Raw genomic sequence first — 19,563 nt, forward strand, 5'->3', positions numbered from 1 at the left:
AAGATACTTCTAACTTTTTTTTTTACATAACTTCTTACTTTTGATTCTGTATGTTTGGAGGAGGTAAAACTAGAAACCACCAAATGGTTCATGTACAGAACAAAATCTTAAGACCAAGGGAAAGTATTTCCATTTCCTGCTGGTGGATCGTAACCAGGTTGTAAGTAGTGCTTCAAAATGCCAAAAGAAGAAACAGGAGCAAGACACAAAAACAGAGAGTAGGCAATTGACTGAAAACTGCATTTAAACGCAAACAGGCTGTTCATCAGCTGATTGAAAGTTTAAAGCCATAGCCCAAAACGGAACTAAAAGTGTCAAAAAGGACTCAATAGTGAGCAGCCCCACCATTTTTGTTGATTGTCTTAAGATTTTGTTCAGTGGTGTAACTTCTACCACGCACATGGACTTAGCATGGTGCAAAGCTGCCTGTCTAGCTACGCTTACTAAGCTATGATTGGAAAATCACTGGGGTATAACAAATGGCCATTTGGCCAGTTGTTCAGTTAGTCTAAGAACTGATAGACAAGACATGCTGAGTGATCACAAGTTGTAGAAAAACTATCTGCCCTGTTTAGCAGATGAAATTCTTTCCTTTTTTCTCCTGTTTATCTCCAATTTCGTTTTAATCAGGATAATTGTGTGTAAATGTCATGGCACAGAGAGAGAGGCGATCTGTCTGTCAGGGATTCCACTGCCGTCTCTAGGGAGGCTGCGGGACTTGGTGACAGTACATTCCTGGTTATTAAGCATTCAAAGCATATTTTCCTTTAGTTCTTCTCCACTTTTAGTATTAAGTGTTTTGAGATAATGTCCTTTCCATGAATAGAGAGCAAAACAGCAGAGTAAATTCCCAGGCAGAATGGGTCAAACAGATCAAAAGTGGTTTTAACATATTTAAACATTTAATATTTTTTATTTTGAATGTAGCTCACCCAAGGGAGACTGTCTTCTGATACACTATTTTTTAAAGTCATACATTTGCTCTTACCATATTATTATGTCCGGTGCATCACCAGACAGTCAAATGTCCAAAATCTTGACCCCTCACAGTCTTCTTTCTTGAGAGGACTCTTGATCTGAGCTACTTGGAATAGACGACCAGGGAAAAGGTTACACGGAATAAACGAAGAAACAAAAGAATCACCAGGGGACCTAACATCACTTCATTTCAGCTAGTGAATTAGGCAGCCAGCCATTCTCTAGGTCTATAGGCTTGCCCTCTGCCCTGCTGCTATTTCCTGCAATGGGTATAATTATCTCTGCCCCTGGAGTCTGCCAGTATTATGGTCTGGAATGTGTGGCATTAACAGACATTGAGAGAATAAGATAAGCATAATGTACTGCTGCTATGACGACTTAAAAGTCTGGATTAAAGGTGCTGCCTGTCATGTTTAATGTCATTCAATGATGCTATGTTTTTTTGTGAAATCATAGTACAGTAAACATCCTAAAGCTTTGCTGAGAAGACTAGCTGCCTCTGGTGTGACAGTGGGTCACATTGGGTGTTTTTTTTTTTTTTTTTTTTTTTTTTTTTTCTGAAAAATCTTCACTGAGTGTAGGGCAATAAGATAATAAGAGTCTTGTCTAAGTCTTAAAGCTGATGGTAAGAAGTAAAGTCAGTGTGGCTGTTGTCTAATTGATTTGATTTACCTGTGTGCACTATTTGTTACATGCTGGTTAATTTGTTATAAAACAGAACAAACTCTAATTAGATCAGTACATTATTACACACACAAACTTGTATTTTTCCCTTTGTGACGACACTCATTGACATAATGCATTCCCTAGATCCTTATCCTGACCCTAACCATCAGAAGTAGATGCCTAAACTCAACCCTTACCCTGACCCTAACCTAAACCTATTTCTAATCTTAACCTTAAAACAAAGTGTTAACCCTCAAACTGGAGTTTGGAAAAACTGAGGAATGTCCATATTTCCAACTTTGTCAAAATATGCTCAGTCAGATGTAATTGTGCTCAAAATGGTCCTCACAAAGATAGAAATGCACACAAACATGCATGAGCTGTAGCTACAAGCCCCTTCTCTCCTCTCAGCACTGCTGCTGCCTCCTGGCTCAGTCTAATTGAATTTCAGAGAAGCTAAACCATCTGGTCGGTGACAGCAGAGCATGGGGGGTGTCTGCATATGGGAACCCCATGGTCAAGGTCAGCTTTGGTACTATCATCATTATCACCATTAACAAACAGACCACACTAACTCAACAGACCCCTGGGTGGCCTCTGTACACACCAGTTCACTCAGACATCACCTGCAGTGCATGAAGGCTGATATATGGCCAGACTGGAATCCAGTTATGACTGTGCTGTTGGAGATTACAGGTGGTAAAGGTGAACTACATGATGAGAGTTTATTCAATAATTACCTGCTAAGATACAAAATAGCTATTTATTTATGACTCTGTCTCCTGAATACCACTGAATTTGATGTTGTGAATGTGATGTGTTTTCGACCCCTAATGATTTTGGTGACAAAGTGACATTTAATGTAGTAGCGCCATCATATCAAAATGTTCTCTTCATCAACAATTACTTCAATTACAATTAAAAACCAGTAGCTAGACTTTGTGGAAGCTTACTGCGGATTACTACCAATAGACAAAAAATGCTTGCTTGTGCACATCATGTGTTGTATCATATCCTTAGTTCCAGACAATGAAGTAAATTAATTTCTTTTTTACTGACATTAGAATCAATAATAAATCAGCATTCCTGTAAGTGAGTGTCTCTCTACTTTTGTGCTGCCTTTCCTTTGACTGCAGGTATGTGCAATACTTCAACGGCCTTCTGTCTGGACACATAAAAATCAACAACAAGCCTCTCTTCCTGCATCATGTAATCATGCACGGAATCCCTAATTTTGAGTCTAAAGGAGGTGAGTATCTGTCCATGCCAACTGTACAGTTCAGATTTTGCTGGAGTTATCGAAAACGTTTCACCATCCTTGTTTATTTTCCTTCACAGGTTGCCGTCCTTTCCTGAAGATCTACCAGGCAATGCAACCAGTCTATACATCAGGAATATAGTATGGGAACTTCTATTCCACTTCAGTTCCAGGACATAAGCTGACCTTATGTGGAAACCAGTATGCGAATTTTAACCCAGTGTAATTACCTTTTCTTAATCATAGTAATGTGCAAGGAGACAGCAACACCAGTATCTGCATCACCATCGAACCTGGCCTTCTTCTAAAAGGAGACATCTTGGTAAGATTTTATTGAGAACATCAAGCTTTCCTTTCTAATTGATTTCCTATAATTTTTTCATATTCCTCCTTTTTTCTCTATTAGAGAAATACAATAAATACTCTCACCTGTAAGGGTTTGAGTATGTATTGCTTAGAAAAATGTACAAAGAAATGTGGCAGCCAGAATATGTATGAAGATCTATATGTAAAAGTTCAGGTAGATAGGCTCTGCTGTCACCTCTGCGACTGATTGATACACCGATTAATGTACAATTGACCCCCGCAAAGTTGCAGTTCAGAGTTCGCAGCCTCAGTCGTTCACAGATTTTTCCTTAGAACCTAACCAAGGAAACAATTGTTTGCGGAAACCACATATATCCTCCGCAAATTTTCATGGCTTTTTTCATGGCAATATATAATTTTCCATGCATTTTAATGCTAAATTGTTAAGAACAATATAATTTACTAATTTAGGTCACTAATATATTTACTAATATTGTATTAATAATGTAATAATGTATTAAGCTGTTTAACAAAGACTTTCTGTCATTCATGTTCACCATAGCTGAAGTGTTACCACAAGAGGTACAGAAATCCAACCAGAGATGTAGTGTTCAGGGTACAGTTCCACACTTGTGCCATCCATGACCTCGGGGTGGTTTTTGGGAAGAACGAACTAGACGAGACCTTCAGAGGTAACGTCTCTGTGGGTGGGTCTGTTTTTATAGTATTCTGTGTTTCTTTGTTTCACAGTGGTTTGTATCATTTTGCAATCAGATGAAAAAATAAAGTGTGTGTGTATGTCTCTATCTATGTACTCTGTCTTGAGTAATGCAAAGTGAGATAGGCGTGGTGAAGGTAGTTCAGAATACACTGTGATTCAATCAGATTTAGAAACATCATATTTGACCCATCCTTTGTGTATGTGTATGTTTATGTCCATGTTTGTTTTACCAAAACAACAAATCATTCTTATCCTATATGTGTCTGTACAGATGAGAGGTTCCCAGAGTATGGGAAGGTGGAGTTTGTTTTCTCATATGGACCAGAAAAAATCAGAGGTACAATAATCAGTTTTTCCTAACTCATTGAGTTCACAACATTAAACATTTATCCAGATTTACTGGAAATCATAACAGTTGTCAAAGAAATGATAATGGCCTTTATTTTTCTAAATTTATGCAACTTGTGCTGTAGGAATAAATGTGAATTTTTTTACCCTTGTGCTGGATATGACACTTCTGTGCACTCATCCATGATGTAGCAACTAATAAAGTTGATAGAACTCCATTACCCATGATATCCTCTGTTCCTCAGGCCTTGGCCACCTGGAGAATGGGCCAAGTGTTTCTGTGGACTACAACACCCAGGATCCACTAATCCGCTGGGACTCGTATGAGAACTTCAACCAGCACTGCGAGGACTTTATGGAAAGTGAGCACGGTATGTTTCCCCATTCAGATATTATCACACCATTCAGTGTCTCGCTCTATTATATAATATCTGTTTGTAGGATAATGTGATGTTTCAATAATTTACGTGTAAATGGAAACACATGAATTAAACTCCTCAGTCATAACACATTAAGATCTATGCCTCTGATGCAGTCTGCTCTCAATTGTCTGTGGCCTCCTGATTTTCAACTAGCTTTAATCCTCTATGGGTAGCTCATGACGCCACAAACCCTCCTCCCATGAACTTGTCAATTAGGCCTTTAAATAGAAACTGCAGATATAGGGGGGCGTCAGGCACCCTGCTACTGTCTGCCCCCTCCACAGGGCAGCTGTAACCTGAAACACCGTCAATCTCAAGTCCCTCAAATGCCCAAACCCATTTTCAACCACTTGGTTTTGCTTGTGTACCAAGAGTGCAGGAATAAGGCATTTATGCAATACACTGCAATATCCCCATGCCATATGCCAAAAATGCAAATGTAAAACACTTAAATTAAATTGAGATATTGTATAAAAATATATACCTCCAATATTTATCAGCACATTAATACAAGACAACTTCTGGAATAAACCATAAAATCACAAATTAATAAGATCATAAAATAACCTGAGTATTTATACACATAGTCTGACCACTTAAAATAACTGACAGACTTGCAGAGTCCCTTGGATCCTCTCAGTGATGATGAGATTCATGATCACTGCTGTTACGCTGAGAAATTTGCAAAGGATGATGCACTCACCTTCATTTGAGTGAGGACCTGGCAGTGTTTGTGGTGCTGCATCCACTTTTATATATGGGATTTTTTTATGGCTTCCCAAAGACCCATTTCATTTTTATGAACATCCCCAGAGAACTGTTGTGGTAATTGCTGTGTTGCAAGAAGGTCAGTGGGATTCGCCAGGATTGCAAGTTTGATCGTAATTGAATGGGCGGCAGTGTTCTCTGCACTCAGCAGAAAGGCCTCTTGGCCAGTTTATTAATTTCTCTAATTGCAGCCTTCACTCTTGCACCCTTGTGATGTCCCTCCCACTGTCTTGGGGTTCAATCTTGTCAACCTTCGTAGGCTTGGCTGAATCAGGAGGTTCATCAGCTAACCTACTTACTAACCTATTAGGTCTGCAGGGCTACAATAACTGTCCCATGTGCTGATTCTGTTAAGTATTTTGTAAGTGGAATTTTGTGAAGATAATTTTGTATATTTGTGTAGCTGGATACCTGATGGCAATGGACACTTGTGTTGAGCTTTGATGCCATATTCTCGGTTATGACCATTCTCCTCACCTTTTTGTGTTCCTGCAAGAAAAAAATAATATTTGCTAGAATCTCTTTTAAACTGCTCAGTCAAGATTGTTGATAGGGGGTTTAATTTGATGTCAAGATGGAACCATAGTCTTAACTGGGGTGTTAAGATTAGGATTGGGTGAAATAGCTACAGCTTGATGATTCTCCCCGCTCCGTATGCTTCAAAGAGGTTTGGGATAGACAGCCAAAGGCTGTCAAAGTGTGGGCCAGCACATGTCAATTTAGCTCCTAAATACTTTGCGCCATTAATGCAGATGGTTTGACATTAGAGTACTGGTTTAGGGTTAAATACCCTTTATGTCTGGTTAGGATCGGAGAGACAAATGGTTGAGGTTAGGCATACAAATCTAGTGGTTAAGGTTAGGGTGAGGTGTCAGATTGGATTTATTTGGATTAAGATCAGAGATCGGTTGAGATTAATAATTGAAATTTAGTGGCTAGGCTTAGGGGTAGGTGTCAGGTAGGGTTATTTGGGTTGGCTGAGGAATCCTTTGGGCTTAGAAATCAAAATAGAGTTAGGGAATGGTCCCCAGTTAGGGATAATTGGTTGGAGAGATTGGTTAGGCACCCAATCTGGATGCCCGAGGTTAGGAAAGTTTTTTTGGGTTAAGGTTAGAGAATTTAGTTGTTAGAATGGTTGAAGACAGTCAATCCACAGCCCCCAGGAGCCTGTGAGAAGGGCAAAGAATTCCCCTATCCCAGTCTTGTTATCTTTTGTTGGTTGTCAATTTGTGGGACACATAATCAGCAGTGTGACTCAGGGTCATTGGTTGTTTCAACCAAATACTTCCAGGGTTAGGGTTGTTTAGGGTTAGGGTTGTCTAGGGTTAGGGTTAGGGGTCAGGCAGAAGATTTTCAGATAGCTTTGGTGGGTTTTTTTTAATTTTGGAAGATGCAACATTGCGATAATGAGTAGTCAAAAAGGATTTCCACAGAATAGCAAAAATGCTTTAAAAGAATTCTTTCAAGTTTTGTTGTTGGAAACAGTACTTTATATAATTAGGGAAAATTTATATAAAATATTGTTAGTAAGCATTGAAAATGTTAATTAGGTGTGAACCCACATAGACATGCCACATGAATAACAGTGATTAGCTCCATGAGAAAATGGCCTATTTCTATCCACTGCAGTACAGTAAACACTAATCATTCATCGGGTATCATTTAAAGAATCCAGACTTGTTTATTTGTCTAAGTGTGAAATTAACATTTCATCCTTTGGTACTGATGTCTGAATGCATCTGGGGCTCACCTAATTCTTCCTGTTGCCATTTTTTCCAACGACCTTGAAATGCCAGTCAAGAAGGCTCAACGAAAGATGGGTGTTTTAAATAGGGCTGTGGGATTAGGCAGTTTAGAGGTCTGTGTTTATACCTGATGCACATGCTAAGAGGAACATGAGGAGAGGCGTCCTTAGCTTACTTTAGGGTATTTGTAATGAATGTTGTAGTTAAGCGGCTATTACATGTGGCACTTGAAGTAAGAGTGTATAAAAATACAGAATTAGTCCAGTTGTTTGTCTGATGATGGTCTGTATAACTGTTTATATATTTTTAAAGGACTATTTTTTAAATGAACGTTATGAGTGTAGGTGTGTAATGCACCTTGGGTTTGTTGGCTTGCCTTTGGTCCACTAATAGCCTTGTGGTTTGGTGGCAGCTGTCGACCCAGAGGTCAAACTAGTCACGAGGCCACCGTGTGGGTCACTGAGGAGCCATAGAGCTACTGCACTAATATGAGCAAATTAGTTGTGTGTAAAAATGTGTGCAACTTTACCATCGTAAAATGAATAAATTCCAGATATTATGATCACAGCATCTGATTACACAGAGTATCTGACATTAATTATCATTTAAAAGATAGTGTTATTTTTCACAACGACAGATGTTGTGTAAGGATGATACGAACTTCCATCATGTTACAGAGAGATTTGAGGAAATGCAAAAGAAGAATTTTCTTTAACAAACAGTCAAAAATGACCCAGCACAGCAGCAAAGCACCACTTAAGTTTGGATATTCATACAGTGTTATTTAGAATACACTGGTAAATGGATAGCATTTAAAGTAGCCAACTTAAATTTAGGAATATAATGCTCCCCTGGGTTCTGAAAATGAGAATTAATTACTGAGCATAGTGTCTTCCCACAGGAGAATGAGTGTGTGTGTTTCGGTGTGTGTTTTACAACGCATGCGTGTGTGTGTGTGTGTGTGTGTGTGTGTGTGTGTGTGTGTGTGTGTGTGTGTGTGTTTGTGTGTGTGTGCACGCACGTGTGTGTTCCAGTGCATGTGTGTGTGTGTTCCAATTCGTGTGTGTGTGGTGTACAGTAGGGCAGCAGGCCCAGTGACAGCACAGGCTGTCTTCCTTGTTTACCACCCTCCTCCCATATTTGGCTGGGGCTGAGCCCTGAAACATGTCTGGAATATCTGGAGAGACAGACAGAGACAGAGATAGAGACAGTCACACAGAGGCAGATCAGTGTCAGAGTTTTGTCAGAAGTACAAAGTGAGTTAATGATTTTTTTGTTGCTGGAGTTTAAGTGAAGAAGAAAGTTAAATGAAGGAAAGATTAAGGAATGAAGTAAAATCAGGAAGAGAAGAGCATTTTAGTATTGACTGGTGAGTAGTACTGTAAGAGCTTGGGATCACTGCAACTTTCTTTGCAAATTAGTAACATACAGTCAATTCAAATATTGTCAAATCATGCTAAACAGTTAGCAAATTGTGTGCTCTTTTTAAGCTGGCAAAGCATTTCATGGCAAAATTCTTCAGGTTTGGACTTTGAAAACATCATCATACATGGTTGGACAAAATAAGACGAATACAACCTTTTGCCCATTTGGTCGGCAGAGAGTTTGTTTGTGTGTTATTTGTGTTTCCATGTCAACATTGTTGCATCCTGTGTATTTGGCACCTATATAGTATAAAGTGAGTCATGGAGCAAGCAATTTGTGTGTGGAACATTTTATGGGTAGGTTGCAATTTGGGTACACCAAAACTATTAGGGACTTTGGTTGGTAACTTCACGTGAACTCCACTGAGCTTGGACTGGAATACAGTGCATGGAGAATTTGTTTTACAGTCTGTTGCTTCTTACGTTTTGGCAGTGATTAAAATACAAATGACCAGTGTTCAGTGCAGTTTGATAGTTGAAGATTTAGGACTGTCATGCATAAAACACTAATTACACTGTTTATGTTTGGTCTCAAACCAGTCCAGTACTGTTTTAACATTTTTCCAATGCATATCTTATGTAAGCAGAAATGGAGAGCAACAGTAATTTTTAGAGCAGCATGTGTAGGTCTCACTTGAGCACATAATGCTTCTAGTTAGACTTCTTGCTGCTATCAGTGAGTTGTAGCAGCAGGTTGAAATCCCAGCCCTGGAAATCCTGCTGAGCCAGTCCTCATCTCTTAATGCCTCCTTTCTTACACTCTGTCTCCATAAGGCTCTCTCTGTCTCTTTGGGGTCTTTCTGCTCCTTTTGTCTTTTTCTATTTGAAAGTTATTGTTTTTAGTAAACACAGCTTTATTTCTAATTCCTAAAATGGTTTTGTTAAGTCCTATCTGAAAAAACACAGAATGAAATAAGGTTTTGTTAAAAATGTAACTGCCTAAGTTTTTCTGACTGGTGTCCACTATCTATGAATGTAATCATAAAAACCCTTGTTTGTTCATCTGGAGTGTAGGGGGATAAAAGGATCGGTACTGAGAGTTAATCATGGCATCTCAATGCTCTCAAAGAGCCAGAGGTGACAGACTGATGTCTAGCAGACAGCAGGCAGATGCACTTTTATGACAGCTACCGGTCCTCATGAGTAAAAAATGGATGGAAAAAATGCACAAAAAGTCAGGCCATCACTTTACAGACAGACAGAGAGAGGCCAATATCCAGATTTCCAATTTAATTTTGTTCTTGTTCATATGCAAGAATGCTAACTTGAGCATTTTTGTGAATTTGAGGACCATTTTTTCCCCAATAGTCAGTTTCTAATCACTAAAAATATATATCAGGATAAGGTAAAATAAATGTAATGTGTATTTTTCTTTTAAACAAAGAAAACGTATCTTTTATTTTGTGCTAATAAACTGTAATTTGGTGAAACAGCGTGAAATTGGTGGCAGGTGTGTGTAACGTGCCATCTGCATCCTCAAACAAGTATATACAAGTAAAAGAACCTACTTAAAAAAACATTAGTTTTCACAAGTGCTGAAAAAGTCCACATGTTGCTGATTTTAGTTTGAACCAAAAAAAAAAAAAAAGAAATCCAAATCTGGAGCTTGAGTTGACATTTGCTCTCTGGCAAAATAAAAGGCGAAGACATGAATCAGATGTGGAATATAGCTGGTTGTCAGATATTCAGACATACACAGATAGACAGACACTGTAGATCATCAAATGATAAGTCTGCCAGATTTTTATGACAGTCACTCGGATGACAGACAGGGGGATGGATGACATCACCCTGAAAGACATTTCAGACACTGATACAGTCACGTCACATTACCTCAGACTGTGACAGCTGGACACTGAATGATAGATGGACTGAGAGGCAGACATGACAAATATAAGACCACGACAGTTTTCCTTGTGCCAGTCATTGATACACCAACCATGACACTTTTTCACTTATGGACTGTCACATTGTCCTGGTATGAACATGCCTCTGTTTCTCTCTCTCATTTCTTGCTACAAGTCCAACCTCGGTGGCCCTTTTGCAGATTAAACTTATTTAATTCTTAATGTAAAATTGTTCCAAGTTGTTTCTTACAAGTAAATATCTTGGAACATGGTAGTGAAAGATAGATTTTTCCTGTCCAAAAAAGAATATAACCCTCAACTCAACAACATTATGTCATTTAGTTTTTTAAAAATGTTTACAAAAAATAATTTCCACTGAAAGGAAGTGAAGTTTCCACAAAGACCAAACCCTGGATTAAGTGGCTGGAAAAGGATATTTTTACAGCCTCTCCCTGTGTCTCACGCACGTAGCTCTTTAAGACATGTCAGTGAGGTGTCAGTCAAACCCAGTCATCCACTGCTGGCATGCAGACTGGCTGTCGTCAATGCGATGTGAAAGCAGTGAAGGTGAATGTGACATCCTGCTGTGACATACCCGATGGCTCGCTGGAATCGTTTGTGTGTGTACATAGATGCTTGTCCAAGTACACATCTGCTTCTGTATACCAGTGCGAACCATTGCACATATAAAAGTCACCAAGTGATTTAAAATGTTTTGCCATGTAACAACTGTTTTGATTTTGAATACAGAAAGTGACTATGGCAGATGTGGTCAGACTGAAATCAAATTAATATCGGGCCATCTGATATTCTTGGAACCACTAACTCTTAAGCCACTTTGTCATTCTTTTTAAAAACTAACTAGTGTTTTAGAAGGACATTTTTTGCAGTGCATCACCTTCATCCTATTCCTGGAAGTTGAAGCTTGGTATTGTTTGGGTTTGTCTTTAATGAGCTTTGAAGAAGAAACGGTTCTTTTCAGTTTTGTCAGCCTCGTTCTTCACTCATCCAGACCTCCTAGCTTTCTTCTCTCACAGTGTCCTTCTAACTTATACACCTCCAAAAAGGCCTTTCTAGCAGAGGTCACCTTTCCACTCTAAATAGCTCTTACTGCAGTCGTGCGTCTGTATAAGTGCAGATATAATTTATAAATGTACATGAAATCATACACCATTTCCAATTAAACTGTCATTGCAGACCTCTTTCTGTATAGGTCATATAAATCATATGTGTAAATGGTAGTTGTGTTTCTATATTTATACATGTCTGCATTTTATAAAAATGGGTTGGGCATCTTTTAACATGTCCCCTATCACACCCATCTTCAAGTTTCCTACAAGTGGACGATAAGAGAATCCCAAGGATAAAATCCACTATTTGCTAGTTGCAGGGTTCTTTTTTTAATTAAAAGTGAATGAATTACATTTAATGACAGTGTCCAGCACTAAAATAGCATGTCCTCATTGCCATATTTACAATCCGCATCCCATCTGGTCCCAGCAGTGGTTGTAGCACATTGTCGATTAAAAATAAATCATTGGCTACAGGTGTTTAAATCGATTTTTTTATGGCTGTGATGTGGCAGTGAGACACTCAAGGAAACACTTAAGAGAATACAGCTGAGAGGCGTGTGTGTGTGTGTGTGTATGAGCAATGCCTCTGGCACGTTCAGAAGTGAGGAACGCACCTGTCACATGAAAGAACATAACAAATGGACATGTGTGGGTTAGTGTGTGAAACTAAAAATACTAAAGAAACTGAGAATTCTAATTTAGTGTTTTGTTTAAACAATTACAAATGTGTTACAAAATGTGTTTCTTCTATGTATGAGGTTCTTGAACCTGATTTGTATTTTATTGGATATATAAATGAGCAGCAATAAATCTGGTATTTTCCTTGGAAGCAGAGAGAACGGTATTTGACACTGGTGTACCACAGTAGGAAACTGTTAGCTGTTTGATAGCCAAGCTAATTCTAATTCTGTTGTAGCCTATTAGTTGTATTCAGATGGTGAGCTACTTGTTGGTTGTAGGTTGGTGTTTCAGTGGACAGACAGCCATCAACTGTAGACAACAAGTCAAAAGTAAATATCAATATCTTTGGCACTATTACTCACTTTCAGTTTATCTATTTCTTTCTTCTCTGAGCCATGACATGTCAGATGACTGCACCTCTGATTAAACCTCAGGATGGGGTTAACCAGCAGCTGGAAAGAGTGTCAGCCTGGCAGACATGAGTTGCTTCTGCCACGAAGCAGTGAAATCGATGTTCTTCTTCTGTGTACTAGAACAAGGGCCTAAAGGTCAGGGTTAGACAGAGCGAGTAAAAGAGAGCTCAGCTGGTGGAAAATGTAGACCACAGGTCCCTGACAAGTCATGTAGATCATCCAGATTTAAGTAATAAAAGGTAGTTATTACTATTGAAAAACAGTAATATCCACTCCCGCAGGGTGCTGCAGTGCCAGGCAGACAGACAGTGTGGAAATTGTAGTTTACTTAAAACATCTCTTCCCTGGCAGCAGGGTGGATTTGGAGGTGGTAGCAGTGGTGGAGTCCCACCCCTGCTGACGGGAACACTCAGAGATCATCCCATAGTGCCAGCTCGCCGCTTAAAGCAGTTTCAGTGGTACAGGCCCGCCTCGCTACAGCAGAGCACATGTTCAGTGATGGGAGGACATGAATCGGAGAGGACAGGGAGAGTGAGAGAGCAAGCTCAAAGGTAGAAATTTAGTCACTCAGCGGCTACTGAAGAACTTCTGTAGACTGAAATGTGATGTGGCTATTGCCCTCAGTCCAATTAGGTAAAAAGTAGGAAATATTTCATCACTTCTGGGAATTTTCAAGAAGTCAAAAGGGGGTTGACGTACAGGTAAGAGTTTGTGATACCATGATACAGAGATATGGTTCTAAATTGAAGAAATAAAATAATACACACTTCAAATGTAAAGAAACACGTTATGGTCCTCAGTCTTGTTTTATTGCTGTTTTCAAAATGGTTATCATTAACAACAACCACAAGAACAAACTGTGTTTACAGCTTCCTCACCTGCCCCTCTCGTTCTTGTTGCTACTGTGTTTGTCGGTTGTTGTTGACATGGGTTGTGAAATAGCTGTGGTCCGAGTGATCCACCATCTGTCCCTAGGGTCTGCTCAATTTGGAACATCCCACATATGAGAAAGACGTGGTCATGTGTACTGTATGCCTTGTATCACTTTGCAAATGTATGCTGGATAAGGGAAGCCAGCACTGGTGTGTTGCTTACTTCTTGTTAAGCATGAGTGTTACCACAGAATGACCTGGTGCAAATTGTTGTGTTTCATGGAGCAAACGTTTTACTGTGAAATGTTATGCTAGTCTATAATTATAGTACACGTTATATCTCCACTGTGTGAATTACACTACTGTGCTGTAGTGTGTATTCATTTACAAGTTAGATGTGTTACATTTAAATTTTGAGCAGCCTCCAAAGGTTGTTCATATAAAATACATATACTATAGGGTTAATTAATGCAAGAAATAAATTGATGTTGCTTAAGAGCAGCCAATCTGTGATTTGAATTTCATATTTTTATATTGTCCTCTGACTTTGCCAGCATGATTCAGCAGGCAAAAATTATCTTTTGTCGTCTCCCAGTCCAGCTCTGGGCTTTCATACTGGCACCGCTAGACTTCTTTTTGGCAGACAAGCTGTTTGAGTGTATTGGACAGAACCCACCCTGATTCATGTCAGACCATGTGGACGTGCACTGACGCAACGTGACAGGGACTTTAGCCATGCAATCTGGCTATTAATAGAGCTAGAGGGGCTGTGTTGCTAGTGGCTGGACTACATGCTAAACCTCAGGGTTAAAAAAGATGGATACAGAGGGAGGTCACTGTGCTTGTGTTGTGAGGGACCCTGTCCCATGCAAAAATAACTTGAGTGGAACCAATGAAATGAGTTTGTGCATGAAGACAATGATTTAAATAATCACAAAGAAGTCTATTAGATTGAATCATCTATACAAAAAAATGTCTTTTGTATTGAGTTTTGATTTCATGCATGCTTGGAACTGCATAAAAGTGTTTAGTAATTTAAGTATATGTCCCTTTATGCCTGTTTTAGATGTTGTTCACACCCAAGGTCCACTTGATGGAAGCCTATATGCCCGGGTCCGAAAGAAAGACTCCCTTGAGGGGGCTGTTGCTATTAACGGCATCCCAGTTCATGAAAACCATTTGACCAGTGCTGAGAACCCACTACAACATCCCAACCATCCCCTCCAAACTACTGACCAGACCCTTCCTGTGACAGGCCACGCCTCACTACCTGCTGTTGACCACACCCTCTCCGTAAGCAGTGACTCTGGTAACTCTACTGCATCCATCAAGACTGATCGTACCGATGACCACAGCCAGTCTGTGCAGGGGAGCGTAAGCCACAACAACCCAACAGTAACCCACCCACCACTCAGCCCACAGGAGAAAAGAGAGCTTGATCAACTTCTCAGTGGGCTTGAGGCTCCAAATCATCAACATCAAGCCTATCTGACCACATCCACCAGTCCAGGAGGAGGAGTTCGACACCTGGTTCCAGCGCAGGTGCACGTCAACGGGGGCCACACCAGGCTAATTGGTGTCCCTTCAACAGAGGAGCGTGAGACAGATATTCTCGACGACGAGTTGCCAAATAGCCAAGAGGGCAACAGTGTGGACAGCTTGGGGACAATTTCTTCCTTAGAGGGCCAGGCGACACCAGCTGACCTCTACTACCAGTCTCAAACACCTGTCAGTGGCCAGAACGACGGGCCATACCTTGAGAGAGGCGTTCTTGGAGAAAAGTTGAGTGAGATGCCTGTACATGGAGTACGTACTCCCACGGCGATGCAAGAAAGGTCTGTGGACTCTGCATCGCCACAGGATGGATACAACTACCAAAATGGAGGAGGCATATACCGCTCACAGTCCTTTGTGAATGCACCAGCCAGCATCCCTGAATCCAATCCTAAGTTGATGCCTAGGGCCCCTGAGAGGAGCACTAGTAGCCGAGAGGCCGTTCAAAGAGGTCTCAATGCCTGGCACCAGTATAGTCTTCCAGATGATCCATTTGGTCCTCCTCTTCAGTCAACCCATAGTTTGCCCCACTTCCCCACCTCAGCCTCTCAGCGAGACATTGAGCAGTCCATTGAGGCACTCAACATGCTCATGCTCGACCTGGACCCAATCAGCTCCCACATGTCCAAGTCCCACAGTGCACCCCCTGGGGAAAACAGTCTAAATTCATCTCAGGCACCCTTCTCCCAGACCCTGGCCAGACCGTCATACCAAGCAGACTCCGCTATTCATGAGTATAATAATTCTGGGTCAGTCAACAATGCATTTAATCAGCCCGAGCGCTCAGCTGGAAGAGTGTCAACATTGCCCAACCAGAGCCCAGTAATGGAGTCTCCAGTTTATTCTTCCCAGAGACCCAATGCCAGCTATCAACACCAACACACCACCCCAACACACACCCCTGAGCCCTACCTTAACACACGCCAAGCACCCCACCACTACCCAAATGATCCCTCTACTAATGTCAACCAGCAGGCACCACTAAAGCCTGTGAACTCATACTCGGGTTGTGGGATTTCCCACTCCCCAGAAATACTGGGTTCGTCTCCTTACCCAGGCTACAGTGCTTCCTCTTCTCCTGTTCCCGCTCTCACCCCCCAGCCCAAGGATACATCTTCATCCTCCTTGGCTAGAGAGCAAGATACAGAGGAGGAGACACTAAACTTGGAAGGCCTGGTGGCTCACCGCATCGCCGGTAAGACTTTGAGTTATTGTCTGGGGTTAGTGGATGAGGGAGTGAGAGAATGATGGGGGGAAGGAGTCAGAGACTAAAAAACTGTCGGCTATTAGTGTTTCAATTATATCTATAGCTTTATGTGTAATAAGCATCATTTCAACAAATCTAGTCAAAATGTATACTCTTAGTATCTGAAATGGTGTAGAGTTAATATTCACTTTGAGGAAGACCTTCAAGCTTTAATTTTGTATTATTTACACACTGGGATGTTTTAATGGGAGATGTAATGAAGATGTATATTAAAGGTATAAGGTTAATTAAAAGATTATAATATACATGAGTCAACCAAAGCAAGCGATAATAAAAACGGTGTAGTTTATGGGTGATTTTAGAGCTGTATTAATAATATTTTAACTTCAGCTTGAAGCGTAGTTAGTCTAAAGGACCAAACTGCACCTGAGCAGTGTAGTTACAGCTTCATCAGAGGATGTCATACCAGAGCAGTGACCTGTGCTCATAAAATTAGCTCTGCAGCTAAATTAAAGCCGAGCTGGTCAGAGTGGAGAGTAAGGATGAGAGTAAGAATAGCAAAGTGTTCAGAGGCACCAGCTTCCATGCATTATCTGCATTCATATTTACCTTCATGTGAAACCATGTGGAAGCTTCCAGCTGCCTCCTAGTGGAACAAAGTTGTAACTTTCTTATTTTCATGTTGTCAGTCTGATACAAAGATTTCCTGCTGTACTTTGTACTATTAAACATCTAGCAATCATAATCCTTGTATCACTTAATTAGACTAAGATTCATGTCATTTGACAATCATTTCATTCTCTCCTCACTTTCATTACATTCATTCCTGTTCTAATTTTAGTTTTTCTTTTGTGTTCAATCCATTTTTCTGCTTTATGGACAACCCTTCAAACTATTGCTTTTCCCTCTGCACCTCTCTGCCTCTTCTCCTCCACCTATCTCCTCCACGTCCTGCCTCCCATCCACCACCCTGACCTCCCACAGAGTACAACGCTCGTATTCGGGGCATCAGTGAAAGCATGACACCACAACAATCTGACCGCCATCGCTCCTATTCCTTCTCTGGTTTGTCCACTTTCACTCACTTTTAATTTCTGACCTTTTATTTCCTGCATTTATTGTATCTTTCAGCTTCCCAACCATTTTCAAATTCTTACAGGATTTCTCATGGATCTCTTTCTTTGATTTCATGTTAGCTCCCCTTTCTGCTCTTTTTGGCTTATTTTTTTACTGTGTATTTTATTCTCTGCACTTCTTTACTCTTTTTTCTGACCATCTCATCAAAGCAGCGAGATTCTTCCACGCTTTGCTTTCAAACATGGTCAATTAGCCTACCCACCAGCTAATTAGAATATGAACCTTCAAAAAAGAACATGAAGTGGCTGAGATTCTGTAAGAAAAAACGTAAATTGAGACATCCTAACATAAACACACTTTCTGTTATCAGATTATTATTAGTTCAAAGTAGTGAAATGATGTTTAATTAAACTGCATTTACTTTTTAGCTTCTTCACTAAATATGTAACACTGAGAAAATGTTTTATGTCTTGTTGATGATGTTTTTCCTTTTAAACTACTCCACTAGGAGTTTTAAAAATACACTTAGTGAGTTGACTATTCCACACTCTTGTTTTGTGGTTTTTCAGGGGTTCGCTCTAGAGGAATGACACCAGAAGTGACACAGGAGATTGGTCGCCGTCGAACCACCAGTGAGGGACAGTACCAGAGCAGCCGTGATAACACACCGACGATGCATTCACAGGACTTTGCCAACAATTTGGCCCTGAACCCAGGAGGAAGACCCAGAGAGGTACAGGATTCAGGCTTATGGTGAAGCCATGTGCACATTATCTTGCTTTTATCTTGTTTACCTCTTTACTGTTTTATCATTCTTCTCATTATTTCATTAGGTTTGTTTTGGATGTCTATTAGATATTCTGTTTAGCACTATCAGTGCAACTAATGTGTTTGTGCTTAAAGGAAGCTGTTTCTAATAGAAAGGTTATTTAGGAGGCACTTTCTTTGCCATACTTTTAGCATTTAATCTATTCCCCTTTTATAAGCAGAAGTGTCTGTTCTATGTATTACTGGACAAATATTACCTATACCTATTTAAATAACTTACAGTGGCAGGATCTTCCCAGTTTACAACACCACTTTTTGTTGAATGTATTTTCAAAAAGCCATTTTGTGCTCGTGGTTTATGAAATTATCTACATTTGTCATTGTGTCTCGGCCCATCGATTCCAGGGTCCCATGCACAGCTACCGGGAGGCGTTTGAAGATGACGAGGTGGAAGGGTTTGTCAACAGTCCCACCTATGGAGGTGGTGGTGAGAATTCTCCCCAGACCCCCAGCTTCCCTGTGTCGCCACAGACTCCTTACTTCAACATGTGTAGGTTCACTCGGCCTGCGGAAAGCTAGTGCTATCAAATCCTCTTAACACTAACTTTATACCCTTAATTAGTCTTTTTAAATTATGTAATTATAAATTTATTTAATTAGTGAAAAGACAGGCAAGACAAGAAACACCAGGAACAAACTGCTTAAAGGCAGCAACAAATAGAAATGTTTATTACTTACTTCTATTTTATTTTAACGTTCAACTTTTTTTAATGTTTTGTTCTGATCTTGGCTCATTACCAGCTTAGTTGTACAGTGTTTCACATACACACAAAATGATAAAATATTGCAGGAAAGATGCAAATTCTTAGAAGTAACAAGGTAATAAAACACATACAGGTTCAGGTTCACACCAAAACCTAAAAATAACTGTAACTCCACGCTGCCCAGGTTATGATGTTTCTCCCTGCAATTCACCAGAGCTTCTTCCCACGCTTTTTTCTACTTAGCCATGACCACATTATAGCAGAAGAAGTTAAAGTGTGCATCCAGCCACATGTAGTTACACATCCAAACATAGCTTTCAAATAGGGTGTTATCAGGCTGATTAAGGTGCCAGAAAAATGTGGACACTTTAGCATAGGGTGGGCCCACTTATTCACCAAACCATTTTAAGTTCAGGGGTGAAAGGCAAGGACACAGCAGATGACTGCTACCACTTTATGTAAGAACAGGAGAGCTGAACACTTTCAGCCTGTGCAATCACCCAGAAATACTGACAGCAACATTTCTGCAAAATTTAATGCTGAGCACATGCGTGCAATTCATGTTTTTCTTTTAATAACTGGGGGAAATGATTTGCCGTATTGTTATCCTTTTCCTGAGCAAACAAATTTAGAAATTACTGAAGTGGAAGTGAAGGGAAAAGTTTACATAG

General features: G+C 40.1%; 1 protein-coding gene across 14 annotated transcripts in view; it reads left to right on the top strand.

Annotated features, from left to right (window-relative positions):
* tns1a (tensin 1a) overlaps window positions 1-19,563 on the top strand; it is a 52,940-nt gene that overhangs the window by 24,281 nt on the left and 9,096 nt on the right. For 5 of the 14 annotated variants that reach the window (XM_026302115.1, XM_026302107.1, XM_026302106.1 and 2 more), the window contains 10 exons: window positions 2,781-2,893; window positions 2,983-3,043; window positions 3,149-3,224; window positions 3,771-3,915; window positions 4,201-4,266; window positions 4,523-4,648; window positions 14,589-16,271; window positions 17,268-17,348; window positions 17,930-18,093; window positions 18,534-18,678. In XM_026302115.1, the coding sequence (XP_026157900.1) occupies window positions 2,781-2,893; window positions 2,983-3,043; window positions 3,149-3,224; window positions 3,771-3,915; window positions 4,201-4,266; window positions 4,523-4,648; window positions 14,589-16,271; window positions 17,268-17,348; window positions 17,930-18,093; window positions 18,534-18,678 (2,660 nt within the window). The remainder of the gene's footprint in view (window positions 1-2,780; window positions 2,894-2,982; window positions 3,044-3,148; window positions 3,225-3,770; window positions 3,916-4,200; window positions 4,267-4,522; window positions 4,649-14,588; window positions 16,272-17,267; window positions 17,349-17,929; window positions 18,094-18,533; window positions 18,679-19,563) is intronic. The other 9 variants (XM_026302120.2, XM_026302117.2, XM_026302108.1 and 6 more) reach the window with 5 other exon arrangements.

The sequence above is a fragment of the Mastacembelus armatus genome, chromosome 2 (genome assembly GCF_900324485.2).
Source record: "Mastacembelus armatus chromosome 2, fMasArm1.2, whole genome shotgun sequence".
NCBI classification, from domain to species: Eukaryota; Metazoa; Chordata; class Actinopteri; order Synbranchiformes; family Mastacembelidae; genus Mastacembelus; species Mastacembelus armatus.